At 34.1% G+C, this 21,939-nt stretch overlaps 1 protein-coding gene across 1 annotated transcript; it reads right to left on the bottom strand.

The window, feature by feature from the left end:
- Positions 1–466: 466 nt before the first annotated feature.
- Positions 467–21,817, bottom strand: LOC123561790 (tetratricopeptide repeat protein 12-like). The gene is made up of 16 exons (XM_045354395.2): positions 21,750–21,817; positions 19,248–19,403; positions 18,404–18,490; positions 15,748–15,896; positions 15,200–15,310; positions 13,813–13,945; positions 13,006–13,194; positions 12,020–12,184; positions 9,313–9,493; positions 8,305–8,397; positions 7,903–7,966; positions 6,834–6,962; positions 6,221–6,502; positions 5,656–5,752; positions 3,232–3,454; positions 467–2,378 (listed from the first exon to the last, which is right to left on the bottom strand). The coding sequence occupies exons 1-16, from the start codon at positions 21,805–21,807 to the stop codon at positions 2,309–2,311; spliced, it is 2,187 nt and encodes a 728-aa protein (XP_045210330.2). The 5' UTR covers positions 21,808–21,817; the 3' UTR covers positions 467–2,308.
- Positions 21,818–21,939: the final 122 nt, after the last annotated feature.

The raw sequence follows: 21,939 nt of genomic DNA, 5'->3' as shown, positions 1-21,939 counted from the left end.
GATACTTTTCTGCTTGAAAATACGTGTCTTACAGATTATGCAATCGGGACAGTCTCGTTGACACTATATATTCATATACAAGTCTTAGTGAAGTTTAGCTTGATTTTGTCTCAACTAGCAAGATTAGGAATTAAGGAGTTGCAAGCAACAGTTATACCCAAATGCTTGTATTCTCTAGTCTTCTGGAGTCTTCACCTCTGTTTCATGTGAAGATACCAGTTGCATATCTAGTTCAGATCAGTGCTGGAGTAGAATCAATGAATACTCGTCTCTGGTAAGGCTAACTGACTGCCCTTTAATATGTAACTGAAATACGGTTGAAGAACAGAGCATGTAAAAGCCGAATCAAACATACAATTAAGCCTTTCCTTAAAGAATATGCTTTAGTGGCATGGTAATTACCAAACTCTGGTCAAAGATTTGGGGAGGCTGCACAGAGGAATATGAGATAAGCAAATAAAACACGTTTGTAATTTGCTGTTAACTTCTTTCTTTTCAAACACATATAATCAGTAACTGTGCATATACAGTTAATAGTGTTTTATGTAAACATCAGATTATCTTGAACTTTTTCATCTATATGAATACTTGTAGATCATCTTTAGGTCCATGAAAACTCCACCAATTCATCCGAACTACCTTAAAATACCTCAACAAATGCTTAAATTGACTGATAACAAAATTAAATACTAGCGAACAAATAAAATTATCACTGATTTTATCTTCAAAACATGCAGTTCATATAATAGCCGTTTTGTACAAAATTACAAAAAATCATGTCCATACAAGAGCACCGCCTTGCGGGTGCTGACGCTCATCTGATTTTTTTTTGTGTAATAGAAATATTGTCCTACCCATGATTTTCTAAGTCTAAAAAGGGCCATCATTCTTGCAAAAAGCAGGATAGAGTTATGTTTCTTGATGTACAGTGTCCACTTATGATGGTGAAAAACTGTTGCAAGTTTTAAAGCAATAGCTTTGATAGTTTATGAGAAAAGTTGACTTAAACATAATACACAACCAAGAAAATGATTTTCTAAGTCCAAAAGGGGCAATAATTATTGCAAAAAGCAGGATGGAGTTATGTTGCTTGCTGTACAGGGTCAGCTTATGATGGTGAACAAGTGTTGCAAGTTTCAAAGCAATAGCTTTGATAGTTTAAGAGAAAAAGTTGACCTAAACATAAAACTTAACCAAGAAATCTGATATTTTTTAAGTCCAAAAGGGGCCATAAATCTTGCAAAAAGCAGGACGGAGTTATGTTTCTTGCTGTACAGGGTCAACTTATGATGGTGAACAAGTGTTGCAAGTTTTAAAGCAATAGCTTTGATAGTTTAGGATAAAAGCTGACCTAAACATAAAACTTAACCAAGAAAACTGATTTTTTAAGTCCAAAAGGGGCCATAAATCTTGCAAAAAGCATAATGGAGTTATGTTTCTTGATGTACAGGGTCAGCTTATGATGGTGAACAAGTATTCCAAGTTTCAAAGCAATAGCTTTGATAGTTTAGGAGAAAAGTTGACCTAAACATAAAACTTAACCAAGAAATCTGATATTTTCTAAGTACAAAAGGGGCCATAAATCTTGCAAAAAGCAAGATGGAGTTATGTTTCTTGCTATACAGGGTCAGTTTATGATGGTGAACAAGTATTCCAAGTTTCAAAGCAATAGCTTTGATAGTTTAGGAGAAAAGCTGACCTAAACATAAAACTTAACCAGGCAACGCCGACGCAGACGCCGACGCCGACAACCGCTCAAGTGATGACAATAACTCATCATTTTTTTTCAAAAAATCAGATGAGCTAATAAAATGAAATAATTTCACAGATCACAGGCTGATTTTGGTCTGCACTGGTCACAAAGGCAGAATCACTTGCCAACAGCAGGCTGAAGGTTAATGCACTTAGTGCACCAATGTACAACTTCTACACAACAACATAATACTTATATTTTATACAACTTCTCCACTTATGTAAAATTTTAATCCCCTGTCTCTCTATACAACACGCATTAACTGAATTCCTATTTATCCACCATTCAACTTACATAACATTTGTTCTGTTTTTCTTATTCTTTCACATACTCCATATGTTCTTACTTGCATTGTATTTTATATGCATCATATTTACTAGAGTACAACCCTATACATTCTTAGCTTTCTTGACATTGGTATAAAACGGTGTTCAGGTTTTTGCAATATATATGCCAACTTTATACACCAGATGTACTTAATTTACCAATGGCAATGTACATATTCAAAACCATGTAGTTCATACACACAATTCGTCTTCACACACTGTGAATCCCTCATTTGACGTATTTCATACATGAATGAAGAATCTCTATACCATGTAGTTCTCGAAGTCTTTCCAAATGCCTGAAAATATATCAAACAAAAATAATATTTTAAAAGGAAATATATAGAGGTCATGATATTTGTCTGTTTCAGCATAAGATTGAAATATCTCACAAGGGAACACCAAATGCAATATTTTCACAAGTGGCACGAGTGAAAATGTAGGATATGGTGTTCATGAGTGAAAGATATTTCGATCTTACATGTAAAACAAACAAATTTTCTTTATATTTCATGTTGTGACTAAATCATCAAATTACTCGTTTGATAGTTTCTTACCAGTACAAAATATATCTGATATTTTTCACTGTGAAAATACCAGATATATTTCACTCTAATATTTCGACAATTGACTGAAATAAAATGCAATAATTAAAATTTTGCAGTATGTGTTTAAACGTTAATCTAACCCATTTTTACATCGGCTACTTCGCTAATAAATCTTAAAGCAAGATTTGTTAAACAAATGAAACTTTTTATATAGTCAAACAACTGAAACTTTGGTCCATTTTTAAGGGTAGATCCAAGCTGTATACTGGAAATTTTAAAGTAGTTGTGACTTTACAAAAAGGTATTTCATAACAAATAATTATAGGCATGATTCAGATTCAAACAAAACTGTTTAGTTACATGGCTTTTGGGATATACGCTGTCAATGAAAAACATACCAGACAATGTATTTCCCATATTCTGTCAACAACAATTTTCAACAATTCAAAGATTTAAGCTTGCTGTCTGTCATTTATTGTCTATGGTCAAACAAATGATTCTTAGATTTCAGACCAATATCCATACTATGGATTCTACTAAATTTCAACAGTTGGCTTAAACATGCAAACACAAAATGAAACCAGTAAAAGCTTTAAATACTCACTTAGAATCCCCCTGAGCCAGTTTAGCTATCAGTATTGCACAGTTCTGTTGTACAGCTGGCCTTTTCCCATCCCTTGCCAACACCAGTAGCTCTTTTATAATGTCAGTTTTCGTAAGAGCTGAACACATTTTCGGGACCTGTGTGCAGTGGCTGAGACATAGTGCGGCATTACCGACCACAACTTCATCACTAGATTTCAAATGTTTTATAAGCTTTCCAAGACCTGGAATATACATTTGTATGCTATACTTTATATTAAAACAACAAAATCCTTTATTTTCAAAAGAGTGTTTTATCAGAAGAGTAAACATGTATAGAGCTGCTTTTGAGAAAAGTGCATGTCTCCCACAACTGCCTAATCATCTGAATAGTAGTATATGAGTCAAGCATGCACCAAGACCTCAACTGCCTTATCAGACTTTAAGTGCTTTGATTATCAAAAACAAGATTCAAGGGCCATTATTCCAATGTGCCTAGGCCTATTTGGTAATTTATCGAACTTGGCCGAGGACTATTGGCAAACACATTTCGTTCAAGTTTGGTGAAGATCGGATAAGAAATGTTCGACTTAGAGTGCGGACAAGATTTGTGACAGACACACAGACTCACACACACACACACAGACAGACAGGAGTAAATCAATATGTCTCACACACTACTGTGTGGTGGGAGACATAATTAACAAGAAGATTATGGCTATTAACCTTTAGCCTGCAGGCGGCAAGTGCTTCTGCCTTTGCGACCAGTGCAGGCTGGTCATGGTCTGCACTGTCTGCTATTCAGTCAGAAATTTTTTTAGTGAACACCCCTTTGAATAATAATTGGTATTGCCAAAATTGAATGAAGGACCAGTCCATTTTAGAAATTCAGCAGGCTAAGGGTTAAGGTAGTTCTACATGTTTGATAAACCAGAAGTGATGGTGTAATGTCATTTATCCGGAAAGCGTAGAATAATGCCTGGATTCGGCGTATGGAAATGAAAATCATTTTATGAATTAATGGCAACCCGTGAGTAAATTTATTACAATGGCACTGTTACTATCTTTCTAAAGTTAAAATATGATACTTAAAACATCTGACATGTTAAACAATTCAAAATAATGTCTTAAAATTAGCTTGAAATGTGCGTATCACTTTTATCACGCTCAAATATCACACAAATAAGCATACTGACTTATACGTTATATTTCACCACATTATAGACCATAGGTTTATTTATGACTATGAGAAGTTTCATTAAAGTCTACCGGTTAATTGTAGAAAAATTTCTATTCGTGAAAATATTATGGAAGATGTGATTTTCGACTCCAATTATGAAAAATTGCATAAGGTCCAAATATTTCAAATCAGTCTAGCAAAAAACCAAGCATACTATCCTATAACAAGCATACTATCCTATCTTTTTTATTTGCTGAATTTTATAAGTATATTATGAAGTTTTCAAAAATCAGCATTTAATCAAATTCTACATTGTAGAAAAAATTTACATCCGAACGTGCAGAACTACCTTAAAGCCCCTATTTTCATACCTGAGTGTTCTACAGTGAGGGGTAAACATATTACGGCTTGTTAACATTTAACTGAAACAAATCTGGAATGAATCAACATAAGATTAATTTAGTTTTTTACATGTTTCATGCTAGAATAGCAGTAACACGTGACTGTTTCCTGTTATATCATCTGCAGATTCCCTAAGGATACATTGGTGCCCTTATTCTAACAGGCTCTGTTATATCCCAATCCCTCGCAATTCTGCAGATGTTATAACACAGAAAAGTATGCATTATTCCTGCATCAAAGTATCCACAGAAAATAATTATGGTTAACCAAGTAATTTCTTTTGTTATTATTTAATTTAAAGACACCTTTAACAGTAATTAAAACGTCTTAATTTTCATTGGACCAAACTGATTCTAAAGTGAGTGACAACTTGCCAACTGCGTGATGACACAGGTTGTTTGACAAAGCAAACAACCTTCAGCTTAGATAACGAAACACAGACAGTCATTTCTGTGAAACTATTTTGAAGTGTGTTCATTGATTTAAAAGGAGAAGATTAATATGGAGTTTTCTTTTGATTTCCATAGCAGCCAACAAAAGTTTTGCAAAAATCTGTGTCATGTACAAACTTTCTTCACTCAAACACAAATAATCCACACACCACCCTTCGTTCGAAGTCATTGTCACATCCTGGCAAAATATCTATATAATGTATGTTTCGGCTGGCTCGAACTGACGATAACTCAAATTTTGCTTGTCCCGTCAAGTTTGAGATAACAAGTTTGACGGTAGGTTCTTTGGTAAAGTTGATTCTAAGGGATTTTGTTTGAAGCAACTGTTGGCATACAGGGGTCAACGGATGGATGACAGCCAAATTAGACATTATTCACCCAAAGCTTCTAGAAGAAACGAGAAACTATTTACCTTTATTGCTTACTATATATTTCCTTGCCTCTTCATTTATTTGCGTCAAAGCTGTGAGTGCCTTTAATGCTGATTTGACATAACTGGACTCTTCTTCCTAAAGTCATAAGATATTTAAAAAAAAAAACATTTTCCCAATTCATTTAACCTCTCTGAAGAAACTACTGCGATAAAACTGATTACCAAACAAAACGGGCTGTAGTCTGACATATCAGACATTCTGAAAATATGTGATTAATAATCCAAATCCAATAAAATATAATTGCCGTACTCAAAACTGTTTCATATAGTTGGGGTGAAAATAAAGAACATCAAAAAAAGATAATAAAAAAAATGGTACATGTATATTTTATTCTAAATTTAAATGAAGTAAGTTCACTCACAAAGAAATATAAAGTTAATTTAAAGAAAAACTTCATTTTATACTACAGGTAATAAATTTTTTTTTATACATTTATTACAGAAAGTCAAAATGGGATAGGTTGGCCTACATTTAATGAAGCAGTAAGAATTTTAATCAAGGTGATTTTATGCTATTTTTTCAGCTTTTAAAGACGTGACTTACCTTTATAAACTCCATAAATATCTCTGTGCCTCCTTTTTTCACGACATTATCTACAGCTGGTACGCAGTAAGGTAACACGTGACTAAGCAGACCTACAACACGCTGTCTGATTACCTCATTGCACGAGCTCTCGTGCAAAATTGCTAGACAGCTATCACAAATTGTGGTGCCCTGAGTTCTCACACATTCTGACTGTTCAGTGGTAATGTTAAGCAGCAATCCTATAACACTCTCCACTATCTCTGCACTTAGTTCTTCACTTAATTTTGTTCTATGAGTATCCTAAAAGAAGATTAAAACAGTGCTTTGAATAAGTTACATGTATTATTTATGTTAGGACAATATCGGTATGCACAATACAGGACAAAAATATTTATTTTTAATGTAGATTTTTTTCAGTATTACTGAACAAAATTTTCTATTACAGAATGAAACTTTATACATTGTACACCTGACAAATTTTCTTTTCTTTTTCTGATTACTTAGGTATGAACCCTCCTAGATAAATAATAAAAGAAATAACTGCAAACAAATAATTTGGCTCTCAAACTGCCTAACTTTGATGAATATAAGCTCAACAAAACAAGAGAATAAACTGTACAATGGTACACACCAGAACACTACAGCTTGCCTTCCAGAGCTGGTTCCTCTTCATCAACTTTGACCTGATTAAAGGATCTGTTGTTAAGTTCATTACCATGGTTATACATCTTGGTAATGCTACAGATGGACTAGAATTTTCCTGCAGAAAAAAACAAACATGGCTAAAGTTTGATAAGGAAATTCAAAATCTGCAATGCAGTATATAATTTATTTTAACCAGTATCATGCTGGAAATGACTGATTCTGCCTTTGTGATCAGTGTAGATCATGACCAGCCTGCACATCCATGCAGTCTGATCAAGATCTTCACTGTTCGCCATTCAGTCAGAATATTTTTGGTACGCACCCCTATTAACATTTAATGGTACTGTCCAAATTGAAAGATAGACAAGTTCATTACAGAAATTCAGCAGGGTAATGGCTAAAGACCATCTGTGAACAGAGACTATTTGACTCTAAAGGTCACCTATTTTATTACCAAACTAGATATTTACGACATATTTTAACTTGCAAATAAAGAACTTGTTGTGGCCCACTGAAGTATACGTCTTTTTACAAAGGTCTAACTGTATTCTGTATATGAGATATTCATACATGAGAAGCATTTTCAACAGGAAATACAATTAGTCAGAAATATATCCACTGGACATGGATGCCTTCTGAAAATAAGCGTCTGTCCATAAAGAGCTTGTAAGAATTACTGTAAACTATACAATGGGAATTATGGAGAAAGAAATCTTGAAGTGAACACAGTTGAACCTGCCTTAGCAGCCAACTTTATTTAGCAGCCACTTGTCTTAAGCAGCCAGTCAGCTACTTTCCAAACAGATTTGGTTCCAATTTCAACTTCAGCCATCAGTTTGTGTCACTCCCCCAGCTGGCTGCTTAATACAGGTTTGACAGTCTCTTGAGTGAACAAATAGACCAGGTGAATCTGTGTGCCCAACACTGCTCTTGATTTTTAGGGTGCATTAACAGAGAACTATTTCTTTATCATGCATAACAAAAATGTTTTCTGTCTGCTTGACTAATAAAAAACACGACTATTATCAAATCTATCACACAATCGGACTACCTACCAATAACTGTTCAAATGCAGGTGCCAATGTTGCTTCTACTTTGTCTCTAATCATGGATTTAAATCTGAAAAAGTAATATTATTTACAGTTGTTAGAAATTCTTAACATCTACCTCTTTTAATAAATGGAGATGTGCTCAAAAATGTTGAATTTTCCCATACATTTAATAAGAAAGCCTGTAGAAAATCCAAATTTTTCAAAAAAGTCTTGCTAAAAATCCAGCACCATTTATGTGCTATACTTTCTCAGTACATGTATATCCTGATGTTTTGATATGTGAAATAGAATCTTCAATTTACATTTTGTTCCTAACATGTAGAACTATCTTAAAGTTTATGTAAAAAGTCATAATTAAAGAATGACTGTTAGTAGTTAAAAATCAAAGACTCTTTCAGGGCTTACTTTTTCTCCAGAGCTAAGTTGTTTAGAAGATTAGCAGCATCTTTGGCAATGGGACCTTTTGTTCCAATTAAATTAAATATCACAGCTATAAGCCTGAAAATACAAGAGTGGCAAAATTTAACAATATAATATGCTTGTTATAGCTAATTCCATTTAACAGCAACAAGAGGAACATGAAAATATTCAATGAAAATTGTAGAAATTTAAACTCATTTGCTTTTGTATTACCAGTCCAAAACTCAAAGAAGGTACACTTGATACATGTTATGTAAATCTTTAATCACGATCCAGATCAATCACTTCACTATTAATTATGGGTTTGCTAAGGAAATATGTGGGGTCAGTATGATAAATAGGCGGGCGAGGGGTTAGTCGAGTCCCCATATTTATCATATTGACCCCACATATTTCCGTGAAGGGTCACTAACAAACCCTATTATTTTATTTTTAGCGTAGATCAGCACAAAAATGTACTGACCTCCACAGAAATATAGAAAGTCACCACTTGACTACTTTTTAACCAATGAAAATGGTTAACACTACCCTTTCTTCACAATTTTGACTAAATCAAAGGCCACAACTCTTGATACTGGTGCAAACTGGCTGCTAGTAGTTGGTTATCAAACTTGACCACGATAACTGATATATATTAGATATCGTGTTTAAGTTTTGGTAAGATCCATGTTTATTTTACTTATTGTTGACATAAAGTTTATAACACATAAAAAGATTAAACAATAGTTTTGTCAACTTCCCAAACAATGAATCTGTTTAGATCTTCATCTTGGCTTACAAGGGATGCTACCTTCATAAATATTTTTGTCATTAAATATCTAGGTTTTACCTCCCCTTAAACAGATTAAATAATTTCAACACGTCTTCATTAAACATAGACTGCCATCATTTTAGAAAAAATGTCATGATTTATTATATTTTGTATTATTCATATGTCGGGAAAAATGAGAGTTTAATAACCTTATTGTATTGCGCTTAGTTCTGTAAACTTACTTTGGCACGTCAAATGTCTCCATTATTGTTTTTTGTCCAATCTGTAACTGGGACAAAGTGAACAAAAAATCCATTATGGCAACTTGAAGAATCTTTCCTTGACCTTTCATTTTCACATCCAGAAATCGAATACAGTAACTAGGTAGCCCCTCTGTCTGTAAAACTAACTCTGTACTTTTCTCTAAAATACAAAATTACTAAAACTGAAAGATCTATCTCCCATTCTTGAACTTCAGTTTCATACAATAAATATGCAACATATTTCTCCCACACAATAAACAAAAGGCAGCTCTTTGCAGAATCATGTAACAATATTTGAGCCGCACCGTAAGAAAACCAACATAGTGCGTTTGCGACCAGCATGGATCCAGACCAGCCTGCGCATCTGTGCAGTCTGGTCAGAATCCATACTGTTCGCTAATGGTTTCTCTAATTGCAATATATAGCTTTGAAAGCAAATAGTATGGATCCTGACCCGACTGCGCCGATGCGCAGGCTGGCCTGGATCCATGCTGGTCGCAAATGCACTATAATGGTTTTCTCATGGTACGGCTCATTTGTATTGTTATGATGTTTTTTCCCCCCGATAAAATTCAGTGTTGTTTCTGAATAGTGTATCTGTACCAGTATTTCCCTTGTATACAACTGACAGTTAACTTAAATTTAGTGTTCCAAAATATTGTACTTTAGCTAAATTTTCGATAGTATTGTAGCGTACTTCAGCCAGGAGGGGGTGGGGGGGGGGGGTCAGGATGCCTTGATGAAATACACTACAATATACAGGACTACTGGAGTTTCAATACACCAGCAGTAGTATTACTTCAATATAGAAGACGACAACGATATCAGTTTTAACACTCTGTATTAAATGCAGTAATGCATTATAACTGATATATATATAACATACAAATACTTAATAGCAATCCTAAATCCTAAAAATAATCATATTCATGAAGTGCGCCGGCTCTCACATGGGGACAGTTGCCTAAGTAAATATATTAAAGCGTATTCCTAAAAACTAAGATAAAATCCTAAGTTTAGGATTTTATTTCCTAAAGTTCGTACTAAAAACTATTTTGTATACAAGTATACCTATACTTGTATTTATATAATACTAATTCAATGAACCTAAGATTGGATAACCGATATTTAGGAAAGATTCCTAAATACTTACTAAAATTTGGATTTAGGAATTGTACGTTAGTTGTTTTGACCAATAATGATTTGAATAATGGCGCCTTCGCAACTGTTCTTCCAAAGTGAGGCAGATCGCTCTATTTATAAGCTTTGACCCGTTTAGGAATTTAGGAGAGATGTTTCATCCAATCAGATTGCACACAGGAATTTCCTAAGCCAATTAGAGTTGGGTAGGAAATCTCATCCTAAAATACGCTAAGCGGAATCTCCAAGTAAAATTACGAATAATACGACATACAATAAAATGTGAGCAATAATACACAAAGACAATATATCTTTTATGGTATTAAATCAAATGATCAGTAACATTTGGGTAGATAACATGTAATTGATGCAATAAAATGGAGAATTCCGGTGACTGAAAGTTCCAAATTTACACCGCGAATGACCTAACAAATAGTACGCACTTCTTTCACAAAAATGAACAATAATGTAAAGTTTCAGTGACAGTTAATGATTAAAATATGTTTCTAACATCCTATCAATGAACATTACACAAAATGATACAAATATGCTGCATTAGAATATGAAAACGGATGTATTTCTACACACTGCAGTAAACAACATGGCAGCCTCCATAAATTTCAGGAAAAGTTTTAGGAAGTTAACATTCACACAAAATACAGATAAATGGATGGAGTAAAGTTAATAAATGGTGACGATTTACTTAAAGTGCAATGTACTCCTTGGAAATATGAAATAACAAAAAGATACATGCATAAACATGGGAGAAAACGTGCAAGATAATAACTGACACTGCAGGATAAAAAAAAGGTAACTGTCATTCTTAAGAAATACAAACATCATTATGATTTAACTTTAAATGAAATAAATCATAGCTTTAAGCATTGATATAGAATACATAAAACATGTGGTACATAAATCCTACAGTATTTTACTTGTCAAATGGCAGTCATTTAACCTGACCAGTGTTCCTGGATTTCAAACTGATACCAACTTGTTCAACGCATGTAACTGAATCAGAGATGGAGAACAATTGACTTTAGACATATCAACTTCTGTCAATCATCATTGAAAATGCTGGCCTCAACAGGAGATCAAACTCCTAACCTCTTTATTCGCTGTCTAATATTCTACTTACTGAGCTTAACAGGTGGGCTAAAACGATTTGAGCCGTGCCATGGGAAAACCAACATAGTGGGTGTGCGACCAGCATGGATCCAGACCAGCCTGCGCATCCGCGCAGTCTGGTCAGGATCCATGCTGTTCGCTAATAGTTTCTCCAATTCCAATAGGCTTTAAAAGCGAACAGCATGGAGCCTGACCAGACTGCGCGGATGCGCAGGCTGGTCTGGATCTATGCTGGTCGCACACCCACTATGTTGGTTTTCCCATGGCACGGCTCATTTGTTTAATATTGCCAGAAGTCGGGATTTTATGGGCATGTTCACCTGCACCTTTTCCATGAAATAGAAAATAGAAAAGTGAAAAACTGAAACTGGCAAATCATACATTACCATTAAGTAAATAAATATATCTTCATACTAACCATTATCTCTACAAGCCTCTGTATATAACATAAATGCTGAAGTCAGCATATCTAATTCCTCTCCAGACAGGCTCTTTGGTGACGCTGAGATACAGTTGTGTAATGTTGCTAATGTGGTCAACATATCTAACCCTCCTTTTGTTCTGAACAATGTCCTGTCTGAGGCTGAAATTCGTGTAAAAAGTGTTACTAAATACAGTGTATGTTAAACTGATATAAGTTTAGTTCACACCAATTTGTTTCAGCTCAACAGTGAAGATAGCTTTAAGACTATGTGAATAACTTGAAAGGAAAACTACAGATAGAATTTCTGGACCAGTCGAGGATCCTGGTCATGGCACCAAAATGTGAGGAGGTGATTGGAATGAACAAGACATTGTGTACAGTTTGTTTCTTTATTACTACTGATCAACAAACAAAACACAGGAAGCGACGTTACGTCAATAATCTTTACAAGTATTTCGCGCAAAAGCAACGTTACGTGACATTGAGCTAAATCAACAACAATTGTAAAACTAAATGGAGACAAGTCTGCCAATGGTCAGTTTCAAATCTGAGGTCTGAATCACAGAATCAACCAGTCAGATGCTGGCATTCAGTTTTATAAATATGGACCAATGTCAGTGTTCTTTTCAATTTTGGGGGAATGGATTGCAGGGCCCTTTAAGAGGAGAAAATAGTGACGTAAAAAGTAAAATGGGGGTAAAATCAAGTCGTAATAAAATCATTTTTCATAAATATGTTACATTTGAAAAGAAAATGACTTAAAAGCACATTGTCTTGTGTTTTAAATAGTATGGTATACATAATTATGTAGATGTACTATGAGTTTTGGTTGGAACATGTAAAAAAGAAACAAACAAAAAATTTTTTTAGGGGATTTTTTGTCAAAAAAACTTTTTGGAGGGGGAAATGAGGCCAAACTTTGGCCCCAAAAATGCCCCCTTCTCAAAAAAGAGACTAAATATGTAACACAATATACTTACTAGAGCTCAGGAGAGACTTCAGTACCCTGTATCCCCCACTGTAGTAAACAGGCAGCTGCTCAGCTCTCTGGACCTTTGTCAATACATCAACAACATTAAGGTTCTCAGAGTTACCCTCCTTGAACACCTCTTCTGCATCTTTTTCTTGTGTCTCTGCAAGCTCTGCGCGATCTACTTCAGCTAAATAATCTACAAGAGAAAAATTTGATACATATAAATCACAATTTCCATTTGATAAACAACGATTTCCAACATGATTTTCACATCATCTAATAAAAAAATCTGTTCATTTTCCTAAAAAATAAAAATTCAATCGAATTCAGTAATAAAACAGAAGACAGATCCCAACAAATGGACATCAACATTAGATAAAACTGGTGATATATTTTGGGATAGACTCACTGGCAAGTTTGAAAGAGAGATGAAGGAATTCACATTAAGAAATTAAAAAAAGGAGTTCTAATGGGTAAGTAGTACAGTTGTTAAAAGGTTCGACTACAGTGCTAGCTATCTGGGTTCAATTCCCATTTACAACTGATATATCCCTACTAGTGTTCAGTGCTGGGTGATATACTTAAACTGTTTCCAGCAGAATTAGCCTAAATGGATGCTAGAGAAGTAAATGTGTTGCCATCTTTAAATAAGAAATATTTCCATTTTTAAAATCCATAATGGTAAAGCTCATTCATTTATAACAAAACCAGCGAAGCCAAGGACTTTTTTCCCAAACAGATCTGTGAGATCCATGAGATCCATGAGATCTGATCATGGAAAGTTTCAAATGATTTTCTTTACCCAGCTAAATACCTTTTATAAGAGCTTCTTTCTTTGGGTCACAGGTTAGAGCCTTGTTGTAGCATTCCCTGGCCTCCTTGAATTCCTTAAGACATAGATGTGCTCGGCCCTTATGGATATGAGCTTTGATACAATTTGGAAACACCTGAAAGAAGAAAATTTGGTATTAAATGTATATCACAAGAACGAAAATGGTAAGTAAAAGTATATTCTTTAAAACTGACAATTGTTAGACGGTGATTTTCTATCCTTACAACTTTGCTGAATTCCTTAAACTATGGTTAAAACAACAGCTTCTCGTTTAATAAAACAACAGCTATCGGAGGAGACAATGCACTCAGTATTTCGATCTTCGATAGTGAAATCGGACTATCTGAGGAAACTAGAGCTATCACAGTAGTGGTTAATACTCCATATGTGGATGATCATGTTGGACAACAGTTTGAGTACAATCCATGTAGTAACTGTAAGAACAAAGATAGAGTAAAAGTACATCAAAACATGAACCAGAATTTCTAAGTTAAGTAAAAAAGGGTCAAAATTCATGGAATAGTTCTACCAGAGTTATGGACCTTGCATTGTATGATGTGGGCGATGATGTGGAACACTTATTTCACGAAAAATCAAATCCATTCAGTAATAACCAAACAGAGTGAAAGTGCATCAAAACTTTCACCTGTACAAAGGGGTATAATTCATGATTCTAGAAAGAAGATAGATAGAGGAACAGTGCATCAAAACTTTAACCTGAAATTCTGTGTAAAATGGGGACATAGGTCATAAAATATTAGTGCCAGAGTTCTGGACCTTGTTGGTGATAATGTGGAACAGTATTTCAATCTGAGTCAAATCTATTCAGTAGAGACAGAGTGAAACTGCTTAAAAGCATTCACCTGAAATTCTAAGAAAAAAGATGTGCAGAATTCATATAATGTTTCTGCAAGATTCATGTCCATTGTGTTATAAGACGTGGGTGATGTTGAAATAACAGTTATTTTAAGTCTGCAGCATATCCATCAAGTTATAAGAGAATGTGAAAATTCATCAAAATTTTAACCAAAGTACAGACACAGCTGCAAGTAGGATAGCTCTCCTTACACTTCGTATAGAAAAGCTAGTAAGTCTTTCCTTGTTCTTTCTTCTGAAAAAGAATTGCTTCCTCTTCTGTGTTACTATACAGTCAAACTTTGTTCGCTTGATAATTTGTGCACCACCCTTCACTGAAACTCATCGTCAGGTCCTGGCGAAGTCCCTGTATAATGTATATTGTCCGACGATTCAAACTACTGATAAGTCGAACAAATTTTTCCAGTCCTGTAGAGTTTGAGCGAACGAAGTTTGACTGTATGTGCAAACCTGCTATAGTTAATACTGACTGAATTGCAGATTAGAATCTTACCCTGAGAGCCCATTCACAGTCAATAATTGCTTCGGGATATTTGCCCAGTTTGATGTAAGTTTGTGCTCTGTTTGTGTACAATACAGAGTGGTCTTTAACCTCCCTTAAAGCCTGAAAATCAATGATGTGAACACTATACTGAAAACATATAAATTTAAATGTCCTCAGACGAATGTGCACTTCCAGCTGTTTCGATAAAATGTTTCTACTGGAAATTGTGCACTGATTAACAAAAGCAGTTCCATCTTTTACAGTCACAAAACATATAAAACATATCAACAATAGATGCATTTTAAAAGAGCTTGCCTCAAGATAAACAGTAAACATTTAAAACAAAAAATATTGATGTATATCTAACATCAGAAATCAGTATGATATATAAAGTATGGCTAAATTTCCTAGCATGAATGTAACATTTGGCATGACTTTAAACAGTTATGGCAAGGGTGAGTAGTATGCAGACAAAAACTAACACATGGATTTGGTTCCAAGTGAAACAGATACAGAGATTTTTACTGGGTAAAGGGGAATAATTAAAATGTTTATACCTGTGTATACCACTCAAGGGCCTTTTCATAGTTTCCTCCCCTGAATTCCACATTGCCTTTCTCTTTGTAACCTTCAGCAACCTTCATCCTCTCATTTCTACGCTTTGCTCTCTCCTTAGCATCTGCTTCTACAGCCTTCATAAAACCCACTGAAAATTAATATACAAAACTAAAACAATCAAGTTAAAAGGGACATAATTCATGAAACACCGATGCTAGAGTTATGTACTCATGTATATGATTATAAGGAACAACTGAATCTGATTCCTTCTGTAATAACAGAGATATAGTGAAAGTACATTAAAACTTTAACATAAAATTCTAGGTAAAAAGGGGGATAATTCAGGAAATATTGGTGCGAAACATACTGCACCTTAAGTGGGCAATTATGAATAACTATATCAAGTTTGAAGCAAATCCATCAAGTAACTTCAGACATCAAAGTGGAAGTACATCAAAACTTTTACCAGACGCAGATGCGGATGCTGACACTGACGCAGGGGCAAATACATTTTGTAGGATAGCTCAGCCGCTCTCCATATATTTTGTACAGTTAAGTCAACAATGATTTTAACAGAAAAACACTGGATTTTTGTACTTTAGAAATATTGTATATAATAGCTGTACCCTGAAGAAGGCTCTGTAGAAGCCGAAACATTGGTCTTTAATAAAAACAAGAGGGCCAAGATGGCCCTAGGTCGCTCACCTAAGAAACACTCCATAACAGTGTAAAACATGTTTGACCTAGTGATTTCATGGAAACAAATATTCTGACCAATTTTCATTAAGATTGGACCAAAAAATTGGTCTCTTGCGATAAAACAAGCATTTTCTTAGATATGACCTAGTTTTTGACCCTAGATGACCCATGTTCAAACTCGACCTAGATTTTATCAAGGCAATCATTCTGACCAAAAATTTATGAAGATCAACTGAAAAATACAGCCTCTATCACATACAGAAGTTTTTTCTTTGATTTGACCAAGTGACCTAGTTTTTGACCTCAGATGACCCATATTCAAATTCGACCTAGATTTCATTAAGGCAATCAACTTGACCAAATTTCATAAATATCAACTGAAAAAAACAGTCTCTATCGCATACACAAGATTTTTTCTTTAATTTGACCTAGTGACCTAGTTTTTGACCTCAGATAACCCATATTCAAAACCGACCTAGTTTTCATCAAGGCAATCACTCTGACCAAATTTCATGAAGATCAATTGAAAAATACATCCTCTATTGCATACACAATGTTTTTCTTCGATTTGACCTAGTGACCTAGTTTTTGACCCCAGATGACCCATTTTCGAATATCAGCCTAGATTTTATCAAGGTAATCATTCTGGCTAAATTTCATGAAGATCAGTTGAAAAATACAGCCTCTATTGCATACACAAGGTTTTTCTTTGATTTGACCTAGTGACCTAGTTTTTGACCCCAGATGACCCATTTTTGAACTTGGTCTAAATTTCATCAAGGCAATCATTCTGACTAAAATTCATGAAGATCAATTGAAAAATACAGCCTCTATCGCATACACAAGGTTTTTACGTGATATGACCTAGTGACCTAGTTTTTGACCCCAGATGACCCATTTTCGAACTAGGCCTAGATTTCATCAAGGTTATCATTCTGACCAAAATTCATGAAGATCAATTGAAAAATACCGCCTCTATCGCATACACAAGGTTTTTCTTTGATTTGACCTAGTGACCTAGTTTTTGACCCGAGATGACCCATTTTCGAACTCGGCCTAGATTTCATCAAGGCAATCATTCTGACCAAAATTCATGAAGATCAATTGAAAAATACAGCCTGTATCGCATACACAAGGTTTTTCTTTGATTTGACCTAGTGACCTAGTTTTTGACCCGAGATGACCCATTTCAAACTCAGCCTAGATTTCATCAAGGTTATCATTCTGACCAATATTCATGAAGAAGAATTGAAAAATACAGCCTCTATCGCATACACAAGGTTTTTCTTTGATTTGACCTAGTGACCTAGTTTTTGACCCGAGATGACCCATTTTCGAACTCGGCCTAGATTTCATCAAGGTTATCATTCTGACCTATATTCATGAAGATTAATTGAAAAATACCACCTCTATCGCATACACAAGGTTTTTCTTTGATTTGACCTAGTGACCTAGTTTTTGACCCGAGATGACCCATTTTCGAACTCGGCCTAGATTTCATCAAAGTTATCATTCTGACCAATATTCATGAAGATTGAATGAAAAATACAGCCTCTATCGCATACACAAGGTTTTTCTTTGATTTGACCTAGTGACCTAGTTTTTGACCCAAGATGACCCATTTTCGAACTCGGCCTAGATTTCATCAAGGTTATCATTCTGACCAATATTCATGAAGATTAATTGAAAAATACAGCCTCTATCGCATACACAAGCTAAATGTTGACAGACGACGGACGACAGACGACAGACGACGGACGCCGGACATCGAGCGATCAGAAAAACTCACCTGAGCATTGCTCAGGTGAGCTAAAAATAGTCGAACTTACCATGCTTTGGTTGTGTGGTTACACTACACTTCGGTGTTTGTATACAGAAAAACATCTAGAAAGACCATAGCATATCAAAATATCTAGTAGAGTCTGAGAATAAACTGAAGAAAATTATAAAACAAACCATTATCCATGCCATCATAATTGGGGTCATTTTGTCCTGGCATCTCATCAGGGGCAGAGCTTTTGTTGATGCATGTCTTACTGAAGCCTATAAAAGTTCAAAATGTGCATGAAATCATGAATATCAACAGCAATTTATTTCAGTTTGAATACATGACTGATTGTTTGTTTGTTTATTCCAGTTAAAACATAAGTTAGATTTAAATGCACTATAATGACTATTACTTTTTAATATAGATAAATTAATAAAAAAAAATGTAATGTGATCATATTTGTCATTCATACAATTACAGCATCATACAAATAATCAATGAATTTGTTGTAAAAATGTTATTATCACAATGCTATTTTAAATTATTGTCTCTGGAGAAAATGAGTAATGCAATCACTTATCTATTCAGTACTTAAATTATTGGTAAGATATTATATATCAGAGCACACAATGAGTGATACTTAGAAATCTTTCATCAGTGGAGTTTCTTAAACAATAACAGAGAGGCTACAATATCCTGTGGGAACTTGTGTGTTTCTGAAGTAAATCCCTATATATAACAATAACAGTCCAATAACGTTAAATTGCTCGCTGCAGGTAAATCTACATGTTAAATACATGTAAGTTTGTTTTTAAGGGTTGATATGAATGTGTATAGTTATCTAGTGTGAAAAACTTCCAATTTTCTGACGTCTGACACCCTAGACACAGTCACTGAATTAAATAAGAGCATCTTACATGTAAGTGCACCCATAAACCTGTACAAATATGAAATTGCAAACTCTGTATTATAATGGTGCCCTAATACGTCAATGACTTGAATAAAGAAACTTCTGGGAAGCAGTATATTTACCGGTTCTAGTCTCTGGAAGGTCTTTGTCATCATCATACACAGCAACAGTGGAATCTTTTTTTGCTGCCTCCGCCTTGGCTATCAATTCATCTGCCTTGTCCATAGACACTTTGACTTCTTCCTCATTTTCAGCTCTCAAACCCTTCACTATTGCCTCTGAAAAGAAAAAAAAAAAACAAAGCAAATCAGTTAGAAACATGAAATAACTAAAAAGTTGATTTAAAAAACAACATCAATAAAATGGTGCTACAGTACTAAGGAAAAATTCAGAAGTAAAATATCTATGTGGGTTTCCTTCTAACATTTATACACATACACTGATTCAGAAGTAGAATGTCTATGTATGTTTACTTCTAACATATACACAAACATTAAACTGAAAAAAAATCTTTGCTTTTCCTGAAGAGATTTTTTCCTGAAAACCTAATCTGAATTTCTACAATGGCAGAATTAATTCTGGCAGGCCCAATGGACTTGCTACATAGGCTTAAGAACTAAACACATTTGTACAGAAAGAAAAACAGATTTGTTGATTTAACCTGTCAGTAAAATGAAATGGCGCATTTTAACTGTAAGTCCAGTATAGACCGCTTATTGATATATGCTAATGAATTTTAAGTTTTGCCTTTCCTATGTTATGCTTCATTTTGGCAAACTTAATTTCATTAGAGTGTCAATAGGTGATCTATTTCCTATACTTACTGTTGCTAGTGTTTCACATAAATTTGAAGTGCAGATAATTTTAGAGTTTTGTAGCACTGTGTGCCTGACTGTTATAACAATTTAGGCAGTACATGTACTAGGTAGCCAGGTTACTAAAGGTCTAGGTAGCCGGCTCTATGTATACATATCGTATATGGACATGTAAGTCAAGGTAGCCGGCTTTAATAAACTGTATTTTAAAGGATCACTATATTAGTTAAATAAATTACATTTCTTGTGATTTACTATTTGTGGTTTACCTGTTTATTTCGCCGTATTTATACTCTCATATCATATCGGCCGACATTTTGTTATGTTATCAACGAATGATCAGTGTCATTATCGAAACAGAGTTAACAGACAGACATGACATTGTATCTTTAAAAAGGGCCCTAAATGATTTTACTCTTGCGAGCATGATCAATGCAGACGTCGTGATTTTATTAAAGGTTTCTTGTTTTGTGTTGACACACGAACCGACGGATGAATGGACAGAAAGAAACAGACATGACATTGTATCTTATCCTAAATAATTTACCCTAAATAATTAACTGTAAATTTTCGCTTGCGAGTGGATCAATGCAAACGTGTTTTATCGAAGTTTGGCATTTAAAGTTTTCTTACTTTGTTTTATTTGACACAAATGACACATGTGAACTAGTGCTAACGTGAGTTTTTATATCTTCTAAAAAGTACTCGATACTTATTTGAGATACTGTGATTCATTCTTAAAACAAAACAAAACAAATAAGTAAAAAAAACAAAAGGGCAGAACAAAGAACATCAAAGTACATGAAATGATGCGGCTCTACTGAACATACAGGCGTTTGATCCTTTCGTGCGCCTTTTTTTAAGTGATAATTTTAAGTGATCATCACTTTTGCACCTCTATATGCGTTTTTGATTTATTAATTACTACATAATTTCTCCGCCAATTTGTTTATTAGTCAATAATCTTGATTGTTTCTAATTGTTTGTTTGAACATATGAGCTCTTTATTCTAAGGCAGCGTATACTAAATGTGAAAGATAATTACATATCAAAAGACTTAAACCTAAAGGATCGCCGACAACTGACATCATCTATGGAAATGTTTTTCAATATATAACAAACAATAAAAATTCATTAAAACCTTTAATTTATTTTAAGAATTTATAAACAATAACAATATAAACTCACCATTTAAATACACCGATGACAATAATGACACTTGATAACAATTATAAAATATCAGCATATATGATAAAAGTGCATAAATACAGGGAAATAAACAGGTAAAAAAAGGTAAAGGTAAATTTTATTTACCGCCGGTAGGTAAATCACAAATTGTAAATAAATCACAAGAAATGTAATTTATTCAACTAATATAATAATAATGATCCTTTATAATACAGTTTATTAAAGAGCTGGCTACCTTGACTTGCATGTTCATATACAATATGTATACATATAGCGCTGGCTACTGCGGTTAGCCAGAACTGGCTACCTAGCCACTGCCAAAAATTTATTCCTTTTTAACATATTTTTACAATTTAGCATTTGTTCAGATGTCTATATTATTGTAAATTATCAGTGTCTGTGTCTGATTGGGAGAACATTAAATCGTTTTGGTTAATTTCATACTTAAAGTTGTAAAATATGAAGAATATTCTAGAAATTCTTTGCATGCTTAAGCAAGTGATCTTCTCTACAAAATCAACATTTTTAAAATATGGTCTTTATTGATAGATAATAGATAGGTGCTAATAAAACTAATGTTTTCATGAGTAGATAACAGAAATAATTTTGATAAAACCTCACCAATCTCATCAACTTTGTCAAGAAACTTATCCATGTTTTTCGGGTCCATGTCCGCCATATTGTTTATACTGGTTACTGAACCGATCATTCGAATCAGCAAAACCAGGTGTTTTTTCAATAATTCACATAAATAAAAGATAATTAGAACACAGTAATATTCAGATACAATATATGATATATTATAATTTAA

Source organism: Mercenaria mercenaria, chromosome 10 (genome assembly GCF_021730395.1).
Source record: "Mercenaria mercenaria strain notata chromosome 10, MADL_Memer_1, whole genome shotgun sequence".
Classification (NCBI taxonomy): domain Eukaryota; kingdom Metazoa; phylum Mollusca; class Bivalvia; order Venerida; family Veneridae; genus Mercenaria; species Mercenaria mercenaria.
Note: the sequence above shows the minus strand (reverse complement) of the source record. Positions and strands in the feature narration are given on the sequence as shown.

Coding starts and splice junctions, on each gene's coding strand:
- LOC123561790 (XM_045354395.2), bottom strand. CDS start 21,807: ATGGCGGACATGGACCCGAAAAACATGGATAAGTTTCTTGACAAAGTT. Junction 13,195..13,812: donor GAAAGAAGCTCTTATAAAAG/GTATTTAGCTGG, acceptor TTTCTCTTGTAG/ATTATTTAGCTGAAGTAGAT. Junction 6,503..6,833: donor AGGCAAGCTGTAGTGTTCTG/GTGTGTACCATT, acceptor ATCTTCTTTTAG/GATACTCATAGAACAAAATT.